This window comes from Rhododendron vialii, chromosome 13a (genome assembly GCF_030253575.1).
Source record: "Rhododendron vialii isolate Sample 1 chromosome 13a, ASM3025357v1".
In the NCBI taxonomy this organism is placed as follows: domain Eukaryota; kingdom Viridiplantae; phylum Streptophyta; class Magnoliopsida; order Ericales; family Ericaceae; genus Rhododendron; species Rhododendron vialii.
The window spans coordinates 26,824,282-26,845,696 of record NC_080569.1 but is presented as its reverse complement, the minus strand read 5'-3'; the positions used below and the strand labels follow the sequence as shown (position 1 = coordinate 26,845,696).

At 38.3% G+C, this 21,415-nt stretch overlaps 2 protein-coding genes across 2 annotated transcripts; one reads left to right on the top strand and one right to left on the bottom strand.

Annotated features, from left to right (window-relative positions):
- The first annotated feature begins 14,103 nt into the window (after positions 1–14,103).
- On the top strand, positions 14,104–15,439 carry LOC131313719 (uncharacterized). Its single transcript, XM_058342180.1, has 2 exons — positions 14,104–15,246; positions 15,332–15,439. The coding sequence occupies exons 1-2, from the start codon at positions 14,935–14,937 to the stop codon at positions 15,416–15,418; spliced, it is 399 nt and encodes a 132-aa protein (XP_058198163.1). The 5' UTR covers positions 14,104–14,934; the 3' UTR covers positions 15,419–15,439.
- A 4,323-nt stretch (positions 15,440–19,762) lies between these two features.
- LOC131314059 (uncharacterized) lies at positions 19,763–20,929 on the bottom strand. The gene is made up of 3 exons (XM_058342554.1): positions 20,456–20,929; positions 20,135–20,360; positions 19,763–20,049 (listed from the first exon to the last, which is right to left on the bottom strand). Exons 1-3 carry the CDS (start codon positions 20,921–20,923, stop codon positions 19,763–19,765), a joined length of 981 nt encoding a protein of 326 aa, XP_058198537.1. The 5' UTR covers positions 20,924–20,929.
- Between the last annotated feature and the right edge of the window lie 486 nt (positions 20,930–21,415).

Sequence of the window (21,415 nt, the reverse complement as noted above, 5' to 3'; positions counted from 1 at the left end):
ATGAAAATCCGGTGTATAATGTACCAACCATTTGACTCTGCCACTAACACTGACTACAAAAACAGAATAAGGCTAGATGCTTAAGATTGTGTGTTGAAGGTCCAAAAGCAATCAATTAGTCAAAAAGTCATTAAAGAGGAAATAGCATTCTTCTTATGGAGTCTGGTAATGAATAGTGATTGTGAATTATAAAAGCTAGTGAAGTCAAGGTTGTGAACTATAGCATGTATTTTGCTATTACAAGCCATTCTAATGGAAAAGTATGAGCACGCTATATATTGTATCAATAGAAGTATACGGCTACTATGGTTAAGAAGTTAAAATGTACGTCTTGGATATCCTAATGCAATGGGATGTGACTTTGATCCAATTGTATTTACTCCATGCAATCTGTATTGTTCGTCTTTTAGGCGTTCAATATTGACGAAGGAATCTCATTTCCCCCCTTTTATAAAAACGTGTCTCTCTTTTTATCTATTCTTTTCTCCATCTTTCTCCAGAAACGGTGAAAAAGTCTCAAGACTACGAAATGTGAAATAACAGGTATAGTGGCAAACAAGAAGTGCGATACATTTGTGCCTCAATCAGGTAACTTTGCAAGCAATTTTAGTTAGTTAATATTTCCATAAATTCTAAAGGGAAAGACGAACATCATCTTTTGGACCGAACATTCATGTAATGTAACTACCAGCCAATGGAAAGTGCATCTCTTCTATCTACTGACAGAATCCAATGGAGAAGGAACTGAGTGCGTGCATGGCTGCCGAGTTGAAGGGGTTTACTGTTGCTGGGGTGGATGGGTACTGTGGGTTACTTGTTGATCTCCTGATTACTTTCTTGTTTATTGTAATTCGTTCAACTCTATAGTGCAAGAAAAACCTGTATCTACCCTGATGGCACTTGTATCAGATTTCTTTTACCTATAACAAAACATATAACAGTAAAGCACGTTTTTTGAGTGGTCCTTTGCTGTTGATATGCTTTTTGTTTGCACTAACATAACAAGAAAGTTTGTTAGAATTTTTTTTTACCAGGAAATTCTTTTATTTAACTTCAGGAGTTTGTGGTGATCAATTGTTTGTAGTGTTTTTCTGATTTGACTGCATTCATTGTCAGTTGCAAAGCACAGATTGAAACTGCTTGTAGGCTTGTAGCCAACCACAACATGTGAAAACAGTACAAAGCAGAAACATGTGGCAGGATCATGATGCTCTTTCCTTCCGAATAATTCTTCCCAAGCCAGAATACCTCTCTTGATGAGTGCAGTCTCTGGGTGGATTGTCAAGGGTAAGTTTTTTTACGATATTTTTTTCATATCATTTTCAAGTTAATCATTTTTTTCTAATAGGCATTGTTTTTGCTGTCTTGATTGTCCTTGTCCTTCTGCAGATTTTTTCTTTCTGCATTCTGGCCCTAAGTAGTCAGTGTTTACTGTTTAGTAATGCGCGTATAGGTTTAACTTGGTTAGTACATAATTAATCAACCTAGTAGCATTTCATTTCTTCAGTTAGTCATTTTATAAATAGTTTGTTTTTGTGCTCATCAATATCCATGCAAGTGAATCATGCGAAATAGCTATAATCTGGAGATAAGATAATTCTTCCATTGATGCTACTCACACAGTTGGAGAGTTGAACTATTCAGTACCCCTACAAGTGGTCTTGAGCTTGGAATGAACTGCTCGTATGATAGAATGCCAGCACCACTTCTATTTTTTCAGGCTTGGCTCCACGTTCCTCTTTTCAATTTTCGCCTACTAAGTCTTGTCTTTCTCTAAGATTCTGGTGAATGCATTGATGCTATCTCACTCTGAGCCGTAAAATTTGTTGGGTGGGACTACCTTGGCAACGATTTTAGATAGTTCCCATTCGGGCATGCTCTTGCAGCACTTGTGGTTCCATTACTGATAGGTGGTTTGGGACATACCCAACATACATAGGGATAAAGTCCAAAGTTGACTACAACATGTTGTGCAGATGCAAGCCATATAGGAGTGGTAAGGGTAGTTGTCAGATCACCTGGAGGTCCTGGACACTGTGGGTCGCTAAGTAGCATGTTGAACGTTAGAGTGGTCCACGTTAATAGATTCATTGTGCCAGGATTGTAGCTCTATATCATTATGGATCAAACTTGCTTTTGGATAGCACTAACTACTAATTGGCATAGTTTAAACCAGGCTCCCAATAGCAGACCAGATAAGAAAGGCCATTGTTTGCATAAGGGTAGTCCTCAATGAACAATTCTAGCCTGTGGGGTTGTGCTGGGTCTGCTTTTGCCACTCCAGGTAGAATTGGAATTAGACCATCTCCAATGGAATGGCTAAAGTAGCGTGGCCCATATGACAAAAAGCGACAAAAGAACTTGCATACGACCAGGCTTTGATTTCCCTGGTGGCTGCACCCTTCTTGTGTTATATTCCACTTTTTGGGCTCGAGCCTTGGTAGTTGGTATCCCCACTCACCGTCTCTCTCAAAACTTGTGTTGGAAGGAAACAAAGATTGAAAAATGCAAAGAAGACAATAAAGGAACTAATGGATCCAATTGTTTGATATTGTATTGAATTAGCAAAATCAACAGATTTCAAAAAATGCTGTCAGCCTGCTCTCTAGTGACACTATGATAGAAACTCTCAGGACTACCAGAGAAGAGTATAGTCACGTAATCTTTGGGGTCAGTCTATATGGAGCTTTGCTTTGATCTTAAATGGGGCCCCTGCTAGAGGACGGTGGAATTGGTCTCCCAGAATTAGTTGAAGTGTGTCATGCGTGTAAGCTGGCCCGAACCGAACACTTAGTCATCAAAAGCTACCAGTCTAATACAGTTTCTTTGTCATGGTTATTAGCCTTGCAGCAGACAAATACTGCGAGCACTGTGTTCATATGCTCAAGTGGGTTAAATACTGAGTCCAGAATAATCTGGGAAATTGTCTACAGCCATGTGGTGTGGGCTACTATTTATAGCTTTTACTTCTCCTCCATTAATGTTGCTCATTGAGGTCTAATCTAGCTCTCTAAATATATATCCACTTGAGTGTGTGGGTGGTTGGATAATTCTCTAAGTAGGTAATTGGGTAAACTATTACCAATAAGTGGACTCTTCACTTGCTATGCCCAACTATCCCCTACCTACGCATAAGTTGTTTAGTAAAGCTCATCTTGAGTGCTCCACTTCTGTTCTGTTTTAAATATGGCCATGGTAATGGAATTCATAGTCATAATACTATTACTCTCGTCACTTTTTTTTTTTTTTTGATTTGATAACTATTAGTCTGAACCAGCTTACAAGCACCTCAACTAATTTTCGGAGCCTCCAACCGCCCACATATGAGGAGAGCCCAGATAAAGCCGAAGCAAAACTCTGTAGGAATTGGTCCCAAAAGAGTTGATAGCACGTGTGAGATTTCGAATCTAAGACCTTAATTAGAAGCAAATCCCTAAGTCCTAGACCTTGACCACCCACTTTCTACACCTCAGACATAGACCATTTCAATCCCTAAGTTACCATATGTTGCCAAATACTGTATATTTTAATACACGTTGAACAACATATATGATTGTCTTTTTCATACACACTGAACTTTGTTCTTGTTATGTTTTGCCAATTGCCACTCACCAACTCTATGAATGGAACGAAATCTGGCACGCAGAACACAAGATATAATAAGTGGTCCAATTAATAGTGCATTTATCTCCGTTCAAGGAAAAGAAATAGGAGTAGAACAAATTTGCCTTATTGTGTTTTTCGATAACTCAGGTGTCCGAGCTAACTTATGCACATCTGAGCACCTCGACTAATCTCAGGATCCAATTCTACTACCCACTTGCATAGAACCCAATTAAAGCCGGATCAGACTCCGTATGGAGTGGTCCCAAAGGGGTTAATAGCACCTGGGTGGTTTCGAATATGAAACTTTAAAATGAAGCAAACCTCTAAGTCCTGGACTATGACTTTGTTGAATAAACATAGAGTACATGGTATCAAGTAGACAATTAAGGGGAGAAGAAGAAACTGTTTGGCGGCAGGAAAAGGAAAAAATAGGAATCATGGATGTGATGACAAGTGTTGACTTACTTTAGCTTGTCCCAATCTGCCTCAGTCCCTCGCCTATGTTTTCTCGATTAGTTAAGATCAAAGATAGTGTTTGTCTTCGTTACAAAATTGATAGCACATTGTTTGGAAGAGGGGTTTTAGAGAATAATGTTTATGATGCAGATATACATATTGGACATACTTCACTAATAGCTTTACTTTTTCCTTTGATAGTTAACCTTTACTTTTTCCTTTGATAGTTAACCGCTGACTAGAATTCTACTCGGTTCGGAAAGACCCGTATGAACCGCGCGTGGCTGAGCATGGGGAACTGTTACCGTAATCACTAATCGGAGCGACCACCCCCAAAGGGGTTCTAGGCGGGTAGGGACTCTCTTGCGCCACCCATTTCACTACGGGGATAACCACGAAGAGTCGAGGTCGTCTCACGGATATTTCTAATTCTAAGGGGATTAGCTAGGGAAGTTAAAAGGCTATTGCACCCAACAAGTGATCCTGTCCTATCAACATCCCTAGATCCAAAGATTTACACCTTATGGGATTCTACTTCAATTCAAATGTGTCAGTATAATCACCCCCAAACGATAGGGACAGATACACGACTCTTGCACCCTAATTATTTGAGCTATACTTTAGCTTTCTCTATACATAGGCATTAATGAAGGAGTGTTGGGTGGCACTACACCGATGTTTAGTTTTCTCATATAGGCCGTTGACCATGTACACCGAAAACGGATTCATCAAGCCCATAATCGTCACCATGTGATGGGCACTAAATTTTTGTGAGATTTATGTTCATGAAATGAGGATCCATTTCCCCCTCTCCTGTTGTGAATGCCCACTTTCACCAATAAAGAAATAGAGTGTTCCTTCCACCAATAAAGTTGAAATATTCTGCTTGCACATTGAAATATTCTCTTTTACGATGAAATATAGTATTTTCTTATTATCAATATGAAAATACACTTGATTTAGGCCCTTGCTAGACACAAATTCTGCGTCCACCAATGATCCCATCAACTTTATTTTCACACAACTGAAAAAGAGATAGCGGTTTAAAAGATGAATGGTTCGGTCATAAAAAAAAAAACTCAATTGCTTGATTCATTTAAGTACCACAGATTAATTGAATCAAGTCTTTCTTCCTTTTTAACAAAAAATAAAGCCAAGGACAAAGCCTAGCTTTATACTCAATCTTTATCTTCATATTTTAAAAAAAAAAAAATACTAACAATAAAAGTGTAATCCCCTTAAATAGCGCGACCCCGAAATCTAAATCCTCCACTGTCCATCTATTATCGCATTTAAAATGCGAAAATGCACTTCCAAGAGATTTTTTGTTAACAAAACCAACTCAAGAAATCATTATGTACCTCTTCCTCTTGCTTGTGCTGCTTATTCAGTTATTTGGGTACGGTTACTTGTTACTTATTCTTCGTTTAGAAGCAGAGTCTACAACTTAATTCCAAACTAGCTAATTTCCTGTCTAATTCTTGTAATTGGAGCCAAGAGACTTTTGGCCTAACGGCATCAAAAGTGCACTTAGATGCGAAAAAGAAGGTGGTCAGAAGTTTGACTCTCATTCCAAACTCCAAAGTGCTAATCTAAATAATCTAACAATAGTGACTTGCATTGATAAAAAATATCGAGTAATTGCCCTTGTATTCGGGTGACCAGATCAGATGAACAATTGTCAAAAGTATAGTTCATGAATAAATTAATGCATGTGTAACTAAGTTAACTTCCCGGACCCGAGATGCTGCCAAGCACCCCCTGTCACGCGGGTGCCGAACGGTATCTGATCGTTTATCTTAGCACAGACGGCTGTGATTGAACCTGATCACATACAGATCTAAACCGTACATTACTCGGTCAAGATCCGAGCCATCGATTGTCAAGATGATTGCATCTAAACCGTATATTACTGATCTGATTGCTTTTAGTTAAAGGAACTATTTGTGTTCGATTGAGATGGACATATCTGGAAAAAATGAAAATGTTAGGATTCAGGAAAAGTTTTTTCAAAAACGTCCTAAAAAAGTGAAATTAGTGATTGAGATTCACTTTGATGTGTAGGACCCAAACATCAAAGCGAATCTGGACAATTTATCTCTCTCCCGAACATTTTCTTAAAAACTTTTCATGTACCATAACCTTGCTCGGAATAAAATGATGATAAGTGATACAAATAGTAACCATGAACATATGTTATTGTGAGTGGAAAATATGGTTAGGAACAAGTCATTTTCTTATGCACTAACTTTAGTATAGTAGTTTTTGTCTTTCCAACTAAGGTAGTGCTTTGGTGCTGTTACACTTCAAATTCAAATCACCTTTAGTGGAATATTATTATTTCACCTAAAATAGAACCAACTTTTTTTTTCTTCTTTTCACTTTGGTTTTTACATACCAAAATTACAACACTATGATTGATCATATGTTTGTACCATATTTGCATATTAGTTGATGACAGCGTGGACCTTCATATTTCAGGGCCTAAAGTAACACTCATATATGGGGCCCTTACAAATTTTTATGAACACTATATAAAATGGATAAATTACTTTTTCTAAAATCAATACAAGTACTTATCAACGCGATGGAATCCCGCAAAATAATCGAACAATACATGATTTCAAAAGCATAACTTAAATATAATAAATATCACTTTTTTGGGGCTTAAAGTGGCTGCCAAGGCCGATATTGATTGAACCCATAAATATCCTCTCTTGTCCTAAATTCTCTTTACACCTACATGCAAAATTTAACTTGAGCCTGTAGTGACCTCATCTCCCACAGTTCTTAAATTAATCTTTCCTCTACACTCACCAACCAACCACTGTTATTAAGAAAGTAACTTACATAGAATATAAAAACAAATTAACGAATTGTTTGAATTAATTTTATCTAACAGATCGAGTCTAAGAGTAATTCACTACATAATATTTAGCAATCTTGCTTTCATTGTAATTGCTAAAGTGTAAAACGTTTAGCCTAAGCCCATGGTTGAGGCACTTTTGAATTTTGGACATTACGCTTTACGGAATTTCAAATAGTAAGTGACGGCTATTTGTTGCATTATACTCCACATCATTGTTCTAAAACGTGAAATTATGAGAATGAAAATGATATTTGAAATGTCTTAGAGTGATTAAAAGGGAATTTATGATAAATTATACATATTTAAATTTTAAATTTAAAAGAAAAAAAGAAATTCAGTGGCGATCCATGTCCCCTCTTGTCCTACACTCCTTCCGCCATTGACCATTCCAAACTTTACTAACTACAATTAACACTACCGACTTTTGTTGACAAAAAAAAAAAAAACTAATATCCCCCTTTGCCCGGTCCCTCCCACTTTTCTGTCGCTGTGACCTTGTTTTTCCCAAATTAATTAATCTCGCCTTTGGTTCTTGGAAGTGAAGTTATCCAAGGCATGCACTGGCAAGAAAATTACTAAACAAACTTAGGTTGCATGGGTATTATTGTGTGCTTTCTGCAAGGCATTTTCATAAGCATTTTCTCTTTCTAAATGATTGCCTTTGATCCTAATTCCTTCGTTGAAAATAAACCAATCAATCAGTTCCGGTGCTACTTTACTTCTTTATTGAGTTTAGGTAAATGTTTATGTGAGGTGATGGGTCCAACAATCATTTTCCTAGCAAGCTCTTTGGGTTTTTTTTTTTCTTTTTTTCTTTTCACCTTTATTCATCAGCGGGATCTAAAAGAGTTAGATAGGTAGTATGCTAGTTCACAAAAGTCCAGAGGCTATCCATAGCCTAGGACACCGATTGCGCCTTCTGTGGGGTTCAAACTCATACCTCAACTAGAGAGACAGCAGTGGCGGCTCCAGAAATATTTCGTAGGGTATTCAAAAAAATCATAATCCCCGCTAACTCTGTTTAACAAGACTGAAATATTATTATGTGTTCAAATGTGAATATTTTTTAACAACTCGGGTGTTAGGTCAGCTTATGCGCACCTTGATTAATCATGTGGTTCAATTTTCACCGCTCACTTGCAAAAAGCCCAATTAAAGCCGAAGAAAAAAATTTGAGTTGATTTGTGACTCTCTCAAGTTGATGAGTGTTCAAACTTTGTTTGGTTGAGTGTTCTAAATAGGGGTAGAATGAAAATACATGCTACTCAATGTACCCTAGAAAATGTCTAGGGTGTTCAATTGCATACCAAATCTTCAACGTGGAGCCGCCACTTGGAGGCAGATGAGAATACGAACTTAATAAGTTTGGTTTCTCGAGCTCTTTGGATTAATCTTTGACGTTTCTACTAAAAAGTTTGAACTACAACTTATTGTATTTTGTCTTCTTGTTAATATGAACCCAATATTTTTTTTTCTTCATTTTTCCCTTTGACGCGCCCATATACCATTACAGCTTGTGGGCTGTAAAAATAACTTCACATTTTTGGACAACAAAAAGTTCTCTATAACTTATTGATTAGCGGATACACCCCCAAATTGTCAACAATACAAGTTTTTAAGGGAAATGATTTTGCCACACCTTGCAAGAGTATTTTTGCACCAAAAAATACACTTGCAGGGTGTGGCATTATTAAAAAGGGGTGTGGCAAAATCACTACCCGTTTTTAATACAAAAGTTGAATTTTTCTCAAGACCTTTTGTGGAAAGATGGTGCCCTAAACTTATTCACATATTGGTTAGCGGAAACACCCCCATACCGTTCATTATTTTTAAAATACTGGTAATTCTTTAGATTAATGGTAAAAAATTAGGTTAATCAGATATTGAAAAATGCATTTTCAGTATACATATGCCGATACTACTCCCTCCGTCCCTTTTTAAGTGTCCTGCTTCGTAACTCCAACTTATTAAAAAGACATCATCATTATACTTTTCACATCAACTTTTTCCTCCACTTTCCCTACTTACCCATCATCATTACATTTTTACTCACTAACTTTTCAAAATAAAATATACTTTTAGGGACAAAATAGACAATACACCAACTTTTACCCCCCTAACTTTACAAAATGGACACTTATTAAGGGACAGCCCAAAATGGAATACTGGACACAAAAAAAGGGATGGAGGGAGTATATGGTTTTCCTTACGAATTCTGAAAAAGCAGTTACTGATATTTGATTAACCTAATTTTTTTAGAGTAACCCTTAAATTATTATTTTTTAAAAAATAAGTGTTTCGGATTTTTTTTTATTGGTATGCTTAGAGCGTCCGTAGTGGAATAACCAAAAGTCAATAATTAAAAATTGCCATATCATCTTTTGATTATTTATTTAAGAGGTTGTTAAGGTTAGCAATGTAGATGTCTACAACGGTACAATCAAAATTGAATAACCAAAATTTGCCACATCACATTTTCAACTTATAAACTAAAAGCTGTGACATAGAAAACAGTTTTTGCAAGAAAAGAAAGTATTTTTAAAAGTATTTTTCTTAGAAACATGTTGAAAATGGAAAAAGAGATAAGGTTTTTGCTTAATGATGGTGTAGTTGATTGAAGAAATGTGGAAATAACTACATTTGATTATTGACAAAATATTATTAGTTTTGATTATCCAATGGCCAAAATTTGATGATTTGCTAAGTTTGGTTATTAAATGTGAGCCTTTTTTTTTAGCAAATGTTGCTAACCTTAACAACTTTTTTGGTTTTGATTCTACCACTGTGGATGCTCTTAGTTGGTACTTGAGTTTGCTCCTTTTCTAAAATTTTAAATTCAAAATTTCTTATGTGTTATAAACTCTTTACGGGTTAGTTCGTGCAGAAATTTATCTCAATTTTCGTTGGGCCACCGCTAGTGGATCGTAAGATTTGTCCCAAAAAAAATTAGTCCAGGTATGCATAAAGCGACTCGGACACTCTGTTTGTTTTTTTGTTTTTCCCCACTGGTATGCCATATGCCTAGAGGTGTCAAATGGGTTGTGCCGGCCGTTTAACTCCATGCTAACCGTGCTTCGTGCCGTGCCATGATGGCCCATTTACAGTATTTTGCTAAAATCGTGTTGTGCCGTGCCGTGCCGTTTGTCAATCGTGCCGTGCCGTGCCAGCCCGTTTTCTTAAATCGTATTGTGTCGTGCCGGCCCGTTTTCTTAAATCGTGTCGTGTTGTGCCGGCCCGCTTGCCAATCGTGTCGTGTCGTGCCGTGCCGGCCCGTTTTCTTAAATCGTGTCGTGTCGTGCCGGCCCGCTTGCCAATCGTGTCATGTCGTGCCAGCCCTTTTTCTTAAATCGTGTCGGGCCGTGGCGTTTTCAATCGTGTCGTGTCATGCCGACCTATTTTCTTAAATCGTGTCGTGACGTGCTTGCCCGTTTTCTTAAATCGTGTCTTGTCGTGCCATTTTCAATCGAGTCAAGACGTGCCGGCCCGTTTACTTAATCGTGTCAGGTCGGATTGTGCCGTTTTAAGTCGTGCCGTTTTAAATGAATTCCTTCAATGATGGATGATGATAATGTCTTCTATAGGTTGATCAATGAGAAATAGTCCCAGGATACGGATGATAATGGCTATGGAAGCTTGGTTGGTTGTTACGCTCCGTTTGAAACTTTGAATATAGATGTTATTCTTGTCTATTTGAATGTGACTTCCAATTTTTGTTCCAATTCCACACTAAGAATGATAAGAATGTGACTTTCAAATATAAATGTTATTTTTGTTCCAATTCCACCCATTCAATAAGAATGATAATGGTGTCCCTGGACCCTGATCAATCAAATGCAAAATGAAGTAAAATTTAATAATTAAAAAAATAACATTACAAATGGTCCTAACTGGAATGTACCAGAGCTGCGACACATTAACAAAACCAAGTAAGCCACTTGAGAGTTACATGACTTCAAGGGCCTTCAAAGCCTTGAAAACAAATCAAAAGCTCCAAAAGGGCAGTAGGGCACTAGAAGTTGTTACAATTGAAGCTCACACCTACTGAAACTCTAGCAAAAAACCAAAACAACCTTGAAAACAAATCAAAAGCTCCAAAAACATTCATTTGAACCAACATGGACGAATGCCTCCGAATGCTTGAACTTCGGAATGCCTCAAACTGAACTCCACATGACAAGAGAATGGTGGAATGATCTTGGATAGTCTACTTGGAAGGCCAAAATCACCAAGGTACAGCCCAAAACCACACCTGCTGCTGCACACACTCATTGCACTTGCACACACCTGCTGCTGCACACACTCACAGCAGCAGTAGCAACAACAGTTGCACACATATATGCCAATGCACACACTCATACACATTATTCCCAAACTCCAAATAACAGGTGAAAACTGGAAGTAAAACCTGCTACACACATGACACAACCCTTTTCACACACAGGGCAGCCCCAAATATATGCCTTTTGGCTTAGATTTTTAATCATCATAGCCAGCGAACTCAGAATAGCATGCAAACCGTAAAAATTTCTCCAAAAATACAAACCAAACCTGTCAAACTAGTTGAAAACTGCCCAAAATCACACCTGCTGCTGCACACACTCATTGCACTTGCACACACCTGCTGCTGCACACACTCACAGCAATAGCAGCAACAAGTTTCACACATATATGCCAATGCACACACTCATACACATTATTCCCAAACTCCAAATAACAGGTGAAAGCTGGAAGTAAAACCTGCTACACACGTGACACAACCCTTTTCACACATAGGCAGCCTCAAATATAGGCCTTTTGGCTCAGATTTTTAAGCATCATAGCCAGAAAACTCAGAGTAGCATTAAATGCCCCAAAAACACAAACCAAACCTGCCAAACTAGCTGAAAACTGCTCAAAACCACACCTGCTGCTGCACACACTCATTGCACTTGCACACACCTACTACTGCACACACTCACAGCAGCAGCAACAACAACAGTTTCACATAGCAGCAGTAGCAACAACAGCCTTTTTCACACACAGGACAACCTTAAATATAGGCCTTTTGGCCCAGAAAATAGCATCAAAACTGTAGAAGAACAACATGCTAAACCAAACATAGGCATAGCATCAAGGTAGTAATGAAAACATGATTGGGCTCAGAAAAAATATATTTTGAGAATTAGAATGGTACTCATGGCTGCATCTAATGATATCCCGCTAAGGCGCCAAGGTATCCACCTTAATTATAAATTGAATTTTAATTCATCATTGCCCACAAATAAGATAACACCCATGTTCATAATTTTTTCATACCACCAAACACCAAAACCTATGAAACTTGCTGTTTGACATGCTGTTTTCTGCACTTTAGGCTCAGATTATATCATGAATCGTCATAGCCATACTAAACACCCATTAGGCTCAGCTTATATCATCATAGCCATAGTAAACACCAAATCTAGGAATGTACAGCATAAGAGTTTATTCATATTGTTAAAACGTGATGGGGTCCCCTAAACCCAGGAATGTACAGCAATAGATACTACATTGCACTAGCAAATAGAGATTACCATTTTTTATTCTGCTCTACTCCATGGAATCCATTTCTTACCTTAACAATTGTCAATTGATGATGAATACGTTTGCCACCGGAAACGGAAACTCGCCGTACACGTCTGTCACCAGAAACGACCTCAGTCGTCGAGTTTCAGAGACAAATCGCTGAACGTGAGTCGTGACAGAGGGTTTGAGTCAGGGCCGTCAGGTAAAGGCAAACTCAGATCTAGTTGTAGATCTAGGGTTTGAGTTGCTGAACACCAGTCGCTGAATGGTCACCGACAACGACTCACCGCCTGAACGAAAACAGAAACGACAATCGATCTAGGGTTTGACTCACCGCTAGACCACTACCAGTCACCGTTGAGAGTGGAGAGAGTGAGAGCGACGAGAATGAGAGAGAGTCAGAAAGAGAGTGAGAGAGAGAGTAAGAGACGTTGAGAGTGGAGAGACTAGAGAGTGAGAGAGACAGAGAGAGATTCAGACGTTGAAGTTAAGTCAAGAAGTCCGAACGTTGAGAGTGAGATTGTGACTTTGTGAGAGACTGAGAGATAGAGAGAGAATCAGAGTCCAGAGATGTCTGCTACTGCTAGGGCAACATCTCTTTCCCTTTTATAGGAACCCTATGATCATGTGCGTACGAGACACCAATAATCCATATGCACCAATAATGAAAAAATCTCGTAAAGTCCTACAATGCATCACTTGAAGGCCGCTTGAGCTATTTTTGAAAAATCGGAACCATCTAGTTTTTACGTTGGAGGGATTATATCATTCATGCCAAGAATTAATAAATTTCTTATCATTATGCACTTGATCGTACATAACAAAAATTTTGATAATAATTAATTTACGTCCCGATGAAGGAGCTTTTAAAACCCGATAGACCCAAAAATTGGTGAGAGTCATTAAAACACAGAGAATAACAAAATGAACGGTATGGATCAGCATAGTTATTTTGTGATCATGTGGCTAACGTACATTAGACGATAGCAGAATACCTTGGTTCATAACCAATTAAGTTTAATGTATAGATTTGAAAGGTAGCTACAGACTCTTTTTTTCGAATGTTCAATCTAAACCGTTACGATTTAACGTCTTATCAAATTTATCATTCTCACCTGAATAGGTGATAATCCAATGTCAGATACCACATGATCGGAACACATTCAATGCTTCCAAAGGCATTAAAGTCCTATAATGCACTACTTGAGGGCCGCCTAAGCTATTTTTTTAAAATCGGAACCATCTAACTTTTATGTGGGAGGGATTAGATCATTTATGCCTTAGATCATTTATGCCAACAATCAAGTAAAATGCTTATCACTACATACTTGATCGGACGTAAAAAAAAATTCAATCAAACAATGAATCAGCGTGTCGATGAAAGAACTTTCAAAATCTGACACACAAAAAAATTGGATCCCATGATTAAAACACTAAGGGCTCGATTGGATGCGGTATTAGGTTTGGAGGTATTATATAAGAAGGGGGGATTGGATAGTAGGGGGTATTGGTTAATAAGGGATGGCCTACATTGATGTGATATTTATGGAGGGAGGATTAAATAGTGATTGGTTTGGATGGAGTATTAGAAAGGGGGGATAAAATAGTACGTGGTTTGGACGTAGGATAAATAGGAGGTATTAGGAAGGGTGGATAATGTAAAAAGTTGTCAAATGACTTTTTTACCCTTGTGCAGTCTCAAACTTAATTATGTATTACGTTATATGTATAATTACAAAATATAATTAATCTTTCAAACTTTAATCCGTAATATATATTTTTACTAACAAATGTAATAATTTAATAATATTATAAAATGAAAAAGTCAGTTTTAATTTGATAAAAATCATTTTTTGCAAATAAAAATTCTGTTTATTTTTTTTGTTTCAAAAATACATTGTTTGGTAGTTGAACATGTGTCCAACAATTTTGTTAGGTGAATTTGCATGTGGCCAACATATTTTTTTGGTGAAAATGTGCCTAACTAATATAATAAGAATTATATAAAATAAATAAAATATTTACATTTCGTTTTTAAGTGCTTTATTATATTTATGAGAAATATTTTTAAACTTGATGAAATTTTAAAATGTTAAAATACGTACCGATTATTTGGATAAAATAAAATAAGTTTTCTTTAAAATGTTTGAACTGGTTATTTGTTGAAAATGTTGAATAAAAATAGTTAATAATGTTTAAAGTATGAAATTTTTCCTTTTTTTAAAAATGTGTAATACAACCGAAATTTTATGCATTTTTTAAAAAACCAAAATTTATAAAAATGAATGGGGAGTAGATGGTGGTTGGAAACATGTGGGTGTTAGTTGAATTCATGTGAGGAGTAGGTTCAACAAATTATTTATATCAAAGTTTCTATAAATAGCACTCATTTTCCATATCTCATCTCACATCTCATATTCATTTCCTAATTTCGTAAATTTATTTTCTTCATCATTTCAATGGCACGCCGGGCTTGGAGCGAGGAGGAGGAGGATGCATTGTTAACTAACCTTACGAGCCTTGTAGATCAGGGGGTTTGGCGAACCGACAACGGAGGGTTTCGCCCTTCCTACTTGGGAGTTCTTAAAAATGAGATGCGAGTTTCTTTCCCTCAAGCAGGTATAAACGAAATTCATATTGAAGGAATGATCAAGAAATGGAAGAGTGATTATCGTATACTAGACGCTATGCTTAGGCGTCCTGGGTTCGGGTGGAATCCAAATGAAAACAAACTAGTGGTGGCAAATGAAATTTGGAATGAATTTGTCCAAGTAAGTTCTTTTCAATGTTTTTTCAATTTTGTATAAAGTATTGGTCTGTAAGTTTTGTTAATGTTTTCCTAACTTTTATATGTAGGATCACCGACATCTGAGACATTTACGGGACAGGCAATTTCCCCATTTTAATCGATGGGCCTATTGCTTTGTTTCCGAGGAGAACTAGAAGTTCGAAGTTTAAGGCGGCTATTGAAAGAATAAATTGAAGTTGTGGTAATAAATGTGTTGACGAATAAATCAATGGGCTTCCTAATTTGTTTTATGTATGGATGTGAGAGGGTGTACTTCTGTTGGGGCTCTGTATTGTACTATTGTTTTGAAGTGAAATTTTGAACCACCAAATAATTTATATCTTTCATACGTTAGTTATTAGAACAAAATATTCAAAAAACAATATGCCAACGTGATTGATGAAATAAAACGTACAACTTACGAAATTTTTACAACTTATACAGTGTTCCCAACCTAATTCGTCCAAATTCTTGAAATAAAACTTACAACTTTATTCCGAATTGAACAGATGTGCCAATAAAATACAACTTACGAAACCTAACAAAAAAATTACAACAAAGTATTTTGTTAGACTAGGTTGGTATTGAACTTCCAAAGCACTTGTGGATGTCGAAGCACCGTCATTTGATTGATGTTTGGTTTGGGCCAACTCCATGTCTTGAATTAGCCGGTATCTTTCCTCATGAAATGCTAACAATGCTTCTTAAGCTTCATGTAATGTGTTGTACCTTTTCTTCAAGTTTCCCGCGTATCCATTAACTTGTAGTTCCGCGGTCGTCCAACTTGTATATATACCCGGTTTACGGCCAATGAAAACCACCCAAAACTATCTTTGTCTTGACTTCTCATAGCAAATCTAGTTGGATACAACAATAACGATTTTTATTGTGAAACAATATGTAGAGTATGCTTACAAATAAATATGGCTCAGATATATTCGACCGGCATTGTGCACTACTTGGCTACAAATTATGTTGCCGAACGGTGATTGAACTGTTGGCCCTCATAACTTGTCCCGCCAAGATAAGTGACTCACCTAAAATTGTCTCGTTTTATATCATCATGGCCTACATATAAGTTACAAATTGACAACAAAACAGCCTAAAAACAGCATCTGGTATTGAAAAATACATTGTTTGAGTCCACAAACTACAGGTTTTCATGTACTGTCCAAAAACTACAGTGTCCTAAAACTGCTACTGCAGGAACCACAACTGGAACACAGGCAGCCACATGCTGCAGCAGCAAGAGTTTGGACACAGCAAACAACCACAAAAAACTGCAGAAACAGCCAACAGTCAAAGGCTCGTTTAGATGCTTCACTGTGAATAGGTGGCTCAGAAAAGGTGGCTCAGAAAAGTTTCGTCATAGCCATATGTTAAAAACCAGCCCACCAAAAAACAGCCCACGAAAACAATGCAGAACAGAAACCTGAAAACTGGATTGGCATGCTCAACACTCAAACACAACATCCCACACTCCATAGTGGCCAGCATTACCTATGCCAAAGCATGGCAATACACAGGCCCCACATTCATACACCAGCAGTCTCAAAAGCAGTCTAAAAAACAACTGACATACCAAAAACAACAGTCTCTAATACCAAAACAGAAACTGAACAGAAACTGAACTGCAGAATACAGTACCCAGACACACCATACAGAAACAGAACTGGAGAACCAGATCCTATGAAGCACGGATACTCCGAAACTAGTCACGTACGAGTATCGGATACGCGATGGATACAGATACGCGCCCGATACGCCCCGATACGTATCGGATACGGCAAATAAGTATCCTGCATTTAAATTAAATATTATTTCGGATACGTTTCGAATACGCGAGGGATACGTGGGGGATACGGCAGGATACGTTTAGGATACGGCGGGGGTTAAAATGAAATTTTTGAAAGAATCAAGTACAAATTAAAAGGGAAAAATTGTAATAATAACATCACTAAAATATAAAACTTGGGAAATTATGCACATCCATATCCTATTTTTTTAGGTTTTGACGTATCGCCGTATCCGTATCGTGTCGTATCCGTATCCCGTATCTCGTATCCGTGCTTCATAGACTAGATCAGAACCTCAACAGAACATTCAACTGCAAAACCAAATCAGAACCTCAACAGAACACTCAACTGCAGAACCAGATCACAGCAACAAAAAACTAGACAGAGGCTCAGAAAATTATCATCATTGCCCATAACACCAATTATATGCCATTCCAACACCACTTATATGCCATTACAACCTGCACTTACAATGTCCAACACAAAAACAGAACACAAAACTGCAGAAGCAGATCACAGTAGCCCAAATTCATCTGACAGAGGCTCAGAGAATGTTCATCATTGCCCACAACACTACTTATATGCCATTACAACCTGCACTTACAATGTCCAACACAAAAACAGAACACAAAACTGCAGAACCAGATCACAGTAGCCCAAATTCATCCGACAGAGGCTCAGAGAATGTTCATCATTGCCCACAACACCACTTATATGCCATTACAACCTGAACTTACAATGTCCAACACAAACTGAACAACACACAAAACTGCAGAACAAGAAGACTTATATTCCAACACACACACACACACTCAGGCATGGCATAGTATTATCAAGCACAGTTTAAGACTTGATTGGGCTCAAACAATAGGTAAGAATCATAAGGGTACTCATGGCTGCAACTATCGTTACCCCGCCAAGGTATCTACCTTATTTAAGAATTGAATCGATTCATCATTGCCCTACTAAAAATTTCATCATTGGCCAAAACCTGTCATGTAAACCAACTTCATATTACATTCACAAATATTAATAGTGCATAGTTCATATTACATTCCCAAACTTGATATGAAATGTACCAAAATTCTTGAGTTAAAGATCATTTCATTGTTCATTGTTCATCACACATTGTTCACTACACATTTACACATGGCCTCCTAATTAAGGGTATGACGGTAAAGTTTTGCCATTTCAAAAAAAGTAGGTAAAGTACCATTCATACTTATAATGGTACTTAAGCCACTTCAAAAAGGCATTCATTCCTTAACCTGCACTATATGGGCCCGTACACCTCACCGGCAAGGATGGCCTCCACAAATGCTTGCCTCTCCTCCGGCTTAGTGCCATAGAAGTCGTCCACCCTCTCTTCCGCTTGCACGATGATTGCACTGAGCTTGAACTTCTCCGTCAATGTGATGTCAAGCTTTGACAACTCATCTTTCACCATCGTGCGTCGAGCGGATAGGTCTTTGTCATAGCCAAAGGAGTTGGCCATCTTCTCCATATAGCTACTGCTTGATTTGAAGAAATTGTCCATGCTCGCATGGATGGACAAATCCGCTTCACCCATTCTTGTCCTCTTCCTCCCCTTTGGAACTCCGGCATTGGCTGCCGGCATTGAGCCACGAGGAGTGGACGTGGGGAGTGAGGCATGAGCCGTGAGAGTTGTGGGAGTTACGGGAGTTGTGGGAGTGTTAGGGAGATGTGGATCATAGTTATCGAATAGACACTCATAGAAGTCATTGGAGTTGCGTGGCTCCACTTCCGGGCGCGCCATTTCCTCAAAATCTTCTGCGGCCGCCCCCGTAGCCCTATCTTTGCCAAAAAGTGTTTGCCAATCCTCAAAATACGGGAAAGACTTCCCGTACAAGCCTTTGACCTTTTCGAATGGGCCTACACAAACATTTGCACTCTTATTACGAATTCTCATGCCTTAATATTCAATTAAAGCATTAGAATTCAACATTGGGAGTTACCTTTTCATACGGGTCCCATACGGATTGTTCCACGTCGATACGCTTGTTCACAGCATCCCACCCGAAACCACTTAGGCTATTAATGTCAACAAGTTTAGCCCATACGGATTTCCAATGCTTCACCTTGGAGTCAATGTGGGGATTTGCCTTAAGGGTGCACCCCGGGAGCACTTTTTGTAACTCCTTCTCCAAGTGGGTGAAGTAACCCGTTTTGAAGCCATTATCGGCCTTCCACTTGTCCCCCTCTTCATTCAGCATGCACTTCATTAGTGCATCCTCCTCATTTTTCCTCCAACTCCTACGTGTTTGCTTTGATGGCCCTTCCACGTCCACTACTTCCACTTCGGGTGTTGTCATTGCTGTAAATGTATTTAAAAGTGTGCAGCAATTGTAAAAGTACGACCTTAAACATTAGGTTATGAAAACCACCGGGAAATACAATAGTACGTTACAAGTTCTAAACAAACAAACGTTACAAACAAGTTCCAAATAGTACAACTACAATGTTTGGTTGAACAAAACGGAAATACAATTAAGGAAGGATGCCCTCCACTTGTCCCCCTCCATTGCCTAACCAATGGTTATACATGGCCGCCGCTAGAGCATCCTTCCCCGCGGTCCACTGATTCGAACTCTCAACAGTAGCAATGTGATCATCAACAGGGACATCGTTCACATGTGCTCGTTCCCACGCTGTGTACTCGTGTTCAATTGGATCGTTGGGCATCTATCTCTTAATTAGATTATGTAGAAGACAACATGCTGACATGATACGACATTGAGTCTTTATCGGGTAATAGGAGGGCGATCTCAAGATTGCAAACCGCATCTTGAGAACCCCAAAGCATCTCTCAATGACATTTCTAGCGGCGGAGTGTTTCATGTTGAAGTACTCCTCTTTGGTTGTTGGCAAATGACATTGCCTCCAAATGTTGATGTGATACTGTTGGCCACGGTATGGTGCTAAGAAACCGTCCCCATTGGTGTAACCGGCATCAACAAGGTAATAATGTCCTGTAACCAGTGGAAGACAACACATTGATGGGTGGATAATTTTAATGGAGTCAAAGTAAACATCAACTTAGGATATGGATCATACCACGGGGCACTCTAAGACCGTGGGGTCTTTCCATGGCATTTCCAAGAATTCTAGAGTCAGTGGCCGATCCTTCCCAACCAGCCAATACATAGGCAAATTTAAGGTCCCGGGTACAAACACCTAAGACATTTGTAGCAATCTCACCCTTCCTCGACCTATATCGTGCCCTGTCTGCGGCCGGGGGATTTACTGGCACGTACGTCCCATCCAGTGCCCCAAGACAATTCTAACAAATGTGGACAAGAGTAACGTTAAGTGAATATGGCGAACTAGAGGAAAGCTTTGAATGGACGAAATAGGAACAATTGAACACGACTATACCTGAAACCAATTCCACCTACTGTCTTGATAGTTAGCAGGTACAGGCTCGGGCGTCTCTAGGAGCATTCGGTGAAGGCGCAAGACAGCTTGGAGTACAGTATTAAAATGCCTACTTATTGTCTCACCAGACCTGTAAAAATCAAATTTTGTACGCCTCTGCTTCGTATGGTGACCGAGGACCCACAAGAATATTGCTACCCTCTCCTCAAGACATACGTTACGTGAGTCCCTTAACCCAACACCTCTAACTAAACAACATAATCTCAAAAAAGTGTGTCTATTCACCCTCAATTGGTCGTGGCAGTCCACGTCATTACCCCTTACAAGCCTATTGATGTTGTTTACGTGCGTCTGGTAAAAGTCTGGATTCGGAGATAACTCCGGACGACGACGGCGAATCGTCGACGTGATGAACAAGTACAAACGAAAAACTCCAATGACAGCATTCATAAAGGTATGTAATGCCATGAATCCCTCATGCTCTTCTCTTCTCCTTTTCTGTTTCCTATTTAATCTTGGCATCCTAAAAAACACTTACAAGGTTTAGGGTTTTTAATGAAAACCTATTCTTTGGATCCTAAAAGTAACAATGAATAGACATGACAACAAACAACTAATTCACTACAAAAAAAGGAATAGGTAGACATGAAAAAAAAAACGGCTTCACCGGTAGACCAACAGTAGGGTACGGTTTTTTATAAACTGTCACCTCCTTATCAATTTAAACAACTTCTAAGTTCTAACCCTTAATGTCAATTTAAACTTAAAGATGTTCAGTGGAGATTCATACAGAAATCATCTATCTCTGTTTATGTATGTCTTGTGTATTAGATTGGCAAACCATAAACCTAAGTTTCTTTTTTTTTGTACAACGCAAATGAGAACCTTTGGAGTTGTTAAGAACCCATTGCAAATAAGTTTTCCAGCAATCATGAAAATACTCATCATTTTCGTACTGCT